The 7307-nt window shown below is 54.5% G+C and overlaps 1 protein-coding gene across 1 annotated transcript in view; it reads right to left on the bottom strand.

Annotated features, from left to right (window-relative positions):
* Positions 1 to 375: 375 nt before the first annotated feature.
* The window catches only part of LOC120407969, a 63532-nt gene continuing 56600 nt past the window's right edge, over positions 376 to 7307 (bottom strand). Inside the window, exons 12-14 of the mRNA XM_039544381.1 lie at positions 1214 to 1393; positions 573 to 758; positions 376 to 476 (exon numbers count right to left, since the gene is read on the bottom strand). Of these exons, the coding sequence (XP_039400315.1) occupies positions 376 to 476; positions 573 to 758; positions 1214 to 1393 (467 nt within the window). The remainder of the gene's footprint in view (positions 477 to 572; positions 759 to 1213; positions 1394 to 7307) is intronic.

The following is a 7307-nucleotide window of genomic DNA, read 5'->3' as shown; positions in this document are numbered from 1 at the left end:
CAGGCTCCTGGGGTGCACTGGTGGGCACCTCGCGTGGCTGTAAGTCCCTGCGCACCACCAGCAAAGCAGGGCTGTCTCTGGGCCTGGCTGCAAGGCAACGAGGGGGCTCAGAGCCCCCTGGCCGTGGCTCATGCTCTGCTGGGCACCGGCTGGTCAGGTGTGCTCTCCGCCGAGCGCTCGCTGGAACATTCGGAGGCCTGGGCTGGGTGGACCCTGGGGAACCTGGCGGGGGGGGGGGGGCAGGTAGCTCCCAGGGGGTGTGGGTTGAGTGTCTCCTGGGGGCATGGGCCAGGCGGCTCCTGGGACCCACTCCTGCAGCTTGAAAATATTCCCACAACCCCCCCAGATCCTTGGGCCCCACCTGCTCAGGTACATTTACTCCGTGCACACGCTCAGGGCCGCCGTGGGGAGGGCGAGTGCAGACCAGTCAGCCCCCTGGGCCGTGGGGAGAACGGTGTTCCTGGTCTGTGCTGCTCCTGCACGGGGAGCAGGGCCAGGAGCCGGGATCAGATCCATGCGCCTGCCCCCGCAGGGACACCGTGGATGGGAATCTTGGGGGGTCCCGCACTCACCCTGCTGGCAGGTGGGTGTCTCACTCCAGACAGGCTGGCTCCCATTTCTGGCACACACAATCACAGGTGGTGACGGCTGATACCCCTCAGAGCAGCTCAGCGTCACCAAGTCACCCGGGGTGTAGAACTGCCTCTTAGGGGCAAACTTCAATCTGGAGTCCCAGGTTCTGGGTATTTCACATTTTCCTGTGGGTAAATGAGAGCAGAGTCACTGGGGGGTCACTGGAACCAGGCAGACTCCACTGGGTGTTATGGGCCGACCCTGAACCATGCTGGGCGCCCACAAGAGCAGGAGGGGGGTGGGGGCGCTGCAAGGATCAGCCCCTCTCAGGATCAGGCCCCACCTGCTCAGGTACATTTACTCCATGCACACGCTCAGAGCCGCCGTGGGGAGGGCGAGTGCAGACCAGTCAGCCCCACTGGGCCGTGGGGAGAACGGTGTTCCTGGTCTGTGCTGCTCCTGCACGGGGAGCAGGGCCAGGAGCCGGGATCAGATCCACACGCTTGCCCTCCAGGGACACCGTGGGTGGGAAGCCGCTCATTGCAGCAGGACTCTCCCCACGGCCTCTCAGCAGCCTGGCTGGAGCCCTCCCCGGCCAGACGGCGCCCGGCCAGCCCCAGGGCCGGCTCCCCGCACTCACTGACACACTGGTGTGCACCCCAATCCCACTCGAAGAGTCCTGGCTCCGTCTCTCTGCAGGTCACACGGAACGAGTTCTGCTGGAACTGCTGATGACAGGTCACCCGACCCTCGGCCCCGACGCCGAACTCCGTCTGTGCAGGGTCAAAATCCACCTGCCTCACCCAGTCATTGCACATCCCTGGGAAAGGAACAGGAGAGCGGCCATGGGGGCACGTCTGCCCTGCGGTCTCAGAGCCCCTGGCTCTGGGGAGCCGGCCCCAGGGTCGCGCAGGTGCTGGGGCCGGCCCGGCATGAACGGCCCTGAGCTAGTGAACAGGGGCAGCAAACGGGAGTGTAGAGAAGCAGTGTGAGAACCAGACACACCTACCAAACATTCCCTAAACTTAGGCCAATAAATCCCTGCAAACAAACCAACCCTGCAAGAGTAAAAACAACACAGTCAGGAGTCCAGCAGCAGAGTGGGGGGTACCCAGGTTATTGCACTGAATGCAGCATGTGCGATCTGCCTTGTGGGCAGGTGGCATAAGTGTGCATTCGGTGCAAGCAGCACCTGGCCCTCTGAGGCTGTGAACGGGCTCTTGAGCGCAGAGTGTCTGTGTCACGGAGTGTGGGGGAGTCCGGCCCTGCACCCCTCTTCCTGGGACTCACAGTGACTCTCAGCCAGCCAGTAAAGCAGAAGGTTTATTGGACACAGAAGCACAGGATACAGCACAACCAGGACCCCTCAATCGAGTCCTTCTGGGGTTCAGGGGGGCTTGGATCCCAGCGTAGGATTCCCTGAACTCACCCCCAAGCCCCAAACCTAAAACTGACCCCACTCCCTCCAGCCGGTTCCCTGCCTTTCTCTCCTCCTCCCTCTGTTCAGTCTCCCAGGCAGGTGTGAATTCCCCTCCCCCCTGCTTAGCTCAGGTTACAGGCTCAGATCCTGTCTCTCACCTAAATCCTCCCCGGCTCTCCCAACCCCCACATAGACAGTCCCTACTCCCTACTCCATCACACCTCTCCCCCCTCCGAAACTGAACTGAGCGGGGTCACCCTGCCCAGTGACCGGGGGAAGTTCGGGGCCCCCTCTCCGGGACAGCGCGTCCACTATCAGGTTGGCACTTCCCGTCACATGGACCACGTCCATGTCATAGTCCTGCAGGAGCAGGCTCCACCTCAGGAGCTTGGCGTTGGCTCCTTTCATCTGGTGCAGCCAGGTCAGGGGAGAGTGGTCGGTGTACACGGTGAAGTGTTGCCCAAAGAGATAGGAGTTTGCTTGGGATCCCTCTGAGCAGAGGTACGCTAAGTGCTGCAGTAGGGGGACTGCGCTGGTGAGTATCTGAATGTCTGTTGGGGGGGCAGTTTGGCAGTTTGACTGTGTGCTTGATTGTTTGATTGCTTGTTTGACCAGTTTGATCTGGGAGTGCTTTGTTCCAGCTGGGCCTGACTGTTATAAAAAGGCAGTCAGCTGTGAACCAGCTGAGCAGCGAACAGCAGAGAGGCAAACAGAAGGAGTTTGCCTGGGAGTTTGCCTGGAGAGAGCCTACCGAGGCTCCCCTCTCGCAGGTTTCTCTGAGTAGCGTCTGCCACAAGTAAGGAAGCTCTTAGAAGGAAGAGACCATGGATGCTGAGCAATCCGCCGTTGTGACCTGCACAGGATGCGCCATGTTCGTCTTCCTTCCACAGGATAGGAGCGACTTTGTCTGTACCAAGTGCAAGCTGATCTCCATCTTGGAAGAGAAGATTCAAGGTCTGGAGAAACGAATAACAACCCTGCGTTCCATAAAAGAAAATGAGGATTTCCTGGATAGACGTCAGGATCAGCTTCAGCGGGCACAATGTTCTGAAGATTCAGAGCAGGCTACGCAGCGGGGACAGAAGGCCAGCAAGGATAAGTGGCGGCATGTGACTTCCAGAAGGGAAAAGAGTACCAGAAACATCCATGTACCAGAAACACAGATACAGGTGAGCAACCGTTTTCATGTTCTCTCCACAGGTACTAGTGCAGAGAGTGGAGTGGATGATACACCTGAGGGAACAGAGCAGAAGGAGACTCCACTGATTGGAAGGCATGAGATGCACCGTCCTAGGGATGGGGGTGCCACGATCACCACTCCCAAGAGGAGGAGGAGGAGGGTGGTGGTGGTCGGGGACTCTCTCCTCAGGGGGACTGAGTCATCTATCTGCCGTCCTGACCGGGAAAACCGAGAGGTGTGCTGCTTGCCAGGGGCTAGGATTCATGATGTGACGGAGAGACTGCCGAGACTCATCAAGCCCTCAGATCGCTACCCCTTCCTGCTTCTCCACATGGGCACCAATGATACTGCCAAGAATGACCTTGAGCGTATCACTGCAGACCACGTGTCTCTGGGAAGAAGGATAAAGGAGTTTGAGGCGCAAGTGGTGTTCTCGTCTATCCTCCCTGTTGCAGGAAAAGGCCACGGTAGAGACCGTCGAATCGTGGAAATCAACGAATGGCTACGCAGATGGTGTCGGAGAGAAGGGTTTGGATTCTTTGACCATGGGATGGTCTTCCAAGAAGAAGGATTGCTAGGCAGAGACGGGCTCCACCTCACGAAGAGAGGGAAGAGCATCTTTGCAAGCAGGCTGGCTAACCTAGTGAGGAGGGCTTTAAACTAGGTTCACCGGGGGAAGGAGACCAAAGCCCCGAGGTAAGTGGGGATGTGGGATACCAGGAGGAAGCACAAGCAGGAGATTACAAGAGGGGAGGACTCCTCTCTCAGACCGAGAAAGCAGGACAATCAGCGGGTTATCTTAAGTGCCTATACACTAATGCAAGAAGCCTGGGGAACAAGCAGGGAAAACTAGAAGTCCTGGCACAGCCAGGGAATTATGATGTAATTGGAATAACAGAGACTTGGTGGGATAACTCACATGATTGGAGTACTGTCATGGATGGATATAAACTGTTCAGGAAGGACAGGCAGGGCAGAAAAGGTGGGGGAGTTGCGTTGTACGTAAGAGAGCAGTATGACTGCTCAGAGCTCCAGTATGAAACTGCAGAAAAACCTGAGTGTCTCTGGATTAAATTTAGAAGTATGAACAACAAGGGTAATGTCGTGGTGGGAGTCTGCTACAGACCACCAGACCAGGGGGATGAGGTGGACGAGGCTTTCTTCCAGCAACTAACAGAAGTTGCTAGATCACAGGCCCTGGTTCTCATGGGTGACTTTAATCACCCCGATATCTGCTGGGAGAGCAATACAGCAGTGCACAGACAATCTAGGAAGTTTCTGGAAAGTGTAGGGGACAATTTCCTGGTGCAAGTGCTGGAGGAACCAACTAGGGGAAAAGCTCTTCTTGACCTGCTGCTCACAAACAGGGAAGAAATAGTAGAGGAAGCAATAGTGGATGGGAACCTGGGAGGCAGTGACCATGAGATGGTCGAGTTCAGGATCCTGACACAAGGAAAAAGGGAAAGCAGTAGAACAGAGACCCTGGACTTCAGAAAAGCAGACTTCAACTCCCTCAGGGAACTGATGGACAAGGTCCCCTGGGAGAATAACATGACGGGGAAAGGAGTCGAGGAAAGTTGGCTGTATTTCAAAGAAACCTTATTGAGGTTGCAGGAACAAACCATCCCGATGTGTAGGAAGAAAAGTAAATATGGCAGGCGACCAGCTTGGCTTAACAGTGAAATCCTTGCTTGTCTTAAACACAAAAGAACAGCTTACAAGAAGTGGAAGATTGGACAAATAACCAGGGAGGAGTATAAAAGTATTGTTCAGGCATGCAGGTGTGAAATCAGGAAGGCCAAATCACACTTGGAGTTGCAGCTAGCCGGAGATGTTAGGAGTAACAAGAAGGGTTTCTTTAGGTATGTTAGCAACAGGAAGAAAGTCAAGGAAAGTGTGGGCCCCTTGCTGAATGAGGGAGAGAACCTAGTGACTGAGGACGTGGAGAAAGCTAGTGTACTCAATGCTTTTTTTGCCTCTGTCTTCACAGACAAGGTCAGCTCCCAGACAGCTGCACTCTGCAGCACGGTATGGGGAGGAGGTGACCAGCTCTCTGTGGAGAAAGAAGTAGTTCGGGGCTATTTAGGAAAGCTGGACGAGCACAAGTCCATGGGGCCGGATGCGTTGCATCTGAGGGTGCTAAAGGAGTTGGCCGATGAGATTGCAGAGCCATTGGCCATTATCTTTGAAAAATCATGGCGATCGGGGGAGGTCCCAGATGACTGGAAAAAAGCTAATGTAGTGCCCATCTTTAAAAAAGGGAAGAAGGAAGATCCAGGGAACTACAGGCCAGTCAGTCTCACCTCAGTCCCTGGAAAAATCATGGAACAGGTCCTCAAGGAATCAATCCTGAACCACTTAAAGGAGGGGAAAGTGATCAGGAACAGTCAGCATGGATTCACCAAGGGCAAGTCATGCCTGACTAACCTAATTGCCTTCTATGATGAGATAACCGGCTCTGTGGATGAGGGGAAAGCAGTGGATGTACTATTTCTGGACTTTAGCAAAGCTTTTGATACAGTCTCCCACAGTATTCTTGCCAGCAAGTTAAAGAAGTCTGGGCTGGATGAATGGACGGTAAGGTGGATAGAAAACTGGCTAGATGGTCGGGCTCAACGGGTAGTGATCAATGGTTCCATGTCTAGTTGGCAGCCGGTATCAAGTGGAGTGCCCCAAGGGTCGGTGCTGGGGCCGGTTTTGTTCAATATCTTCATTAACGATCTGGAGGATGGTGTGGACTGCACCCTTAGCAAGTTTGCAGATGACACTAAACTGGGAAGAGTGGTTGATATGCTGGAGGGTAGGGATAGGATACAGAGGGACCTAGACAAATTAGAGGATTGGGCCAAAAGAAATATGATGAGGTTCAACAAGGACAAGTGCAGAGTCCTGCACTTAGGACGGAAGAATCCCATGCACTGCTACAGACTAGGGACCGAATGGCTGGGCAGCAGTTCTGCAGAAAAGGACCTAGGGGTTATGGTGGATGAAAAGCTGAATATGAGTCAACAGTGTGCCCTTGTTGCCAAGAAGGCTAATGGCATTTTGGGTTGTATAAGTAGGGGCATTTCCAGCAGATCAAGGGATGTGATCATTCCCCTCTACTCAGCACTGGTGAGGCCTCATTTGGAGTACTGTGTCCAGTTTTGGGCCCCCCACTACAAGAAGGATGTGGATAAATTGGAAAGAGTCCAGCGGAGGGCAACAAAAATGATTAGGGGCTGGAGCACATGACTTATGAGGAGAGGCTGAGGGAACTGGGATTGTTTAGTCTGCAGAAGAGAAGAATGAGGGGGGATTTGATAGCTGCTTTCAACTACCTGAAAGGGGGTTCCAAAGAGGATGAATCTAGACTGTTCTCAGTGGTAGAAGATGACAGAACAAGGAGTAATGGTCTCAAGTTGCAGAGGGGGAGGTTTAGGTTGGATATTAGGAAAAACTTTTTCACTAGTAGGGTGGTGAAGAACTGGAATGGGTTACCTAGGGAGGTAGTGGAATCTCCTTCCTTAGAGGTTTTTAAGGTCAGGCTTGACAAAGCCCTTGCTGGGATGATTTAGTTGGGTTTGGTCCTGCTTTGAGCAGGGGGTTGGACTAGATGACCTCCTGAGGTCCCTTCCAACCCTGAGATTCTAGGATTCTATGATATGGCTCCAGTTTCTTAAGGGCCCACACCATGGCCAGGCATTCCTTCTCAATGGCCGCGTAGTTCTGTTCCCGGGGTAGCAACTTCTTGCTCAGGTACACGATGGGGTGTCTCTCCCCCTTTTCATCCTCCTGCATCCACACCGCCCCGAGCCCTGTGTCTGAGGCGTTGGTGAACACCAGAAAGAGCTTATCAAAGTCTGGGTTTGCCAGAACTGGGCCACTAACCAGAGCCTCTTTCAGTGCCTGGAGAGCCTCCTGGCACTGCTCGGTCCAGACCACCTTGTCTGGCTTCCCCTTCTTGCACAGCTCAGTGATGGGGGCGGCTATGGCGCTAAAGTGGGGCACGAACCTTCGATAGTACCCCGCCATCCCGATAAAGGCCTGGACCTACTTTTTGGTTTGGGGAGCGGGCCAGTCTCTGATCACTTCCACCTTAGCTGGTTCCGGCTTTAGGCAGCTGCTCCCCACCCGATGGCCCAGGTAAGATAC

This window comes from Mauremys reevesii, linkage group 6, assembly GCF_016161935.1.
Source record: "Mauremys reevesii isolate NIE-2019 linkage group 6, ASM1616193v1, whole genome shotgun sequence".
Classification (NCBI taxonomy): domain Eukaryota; kingdom Metazoa; phylum Chordata; order Testudines; family Geoemydidae; genus Mauremys; species Mauremys reevesii.
The sequence above is the reverse complement of the archived record's forward strand: the minus strand, read 5'-3'. Positions and strand labels throughout refer to the sequence as shown.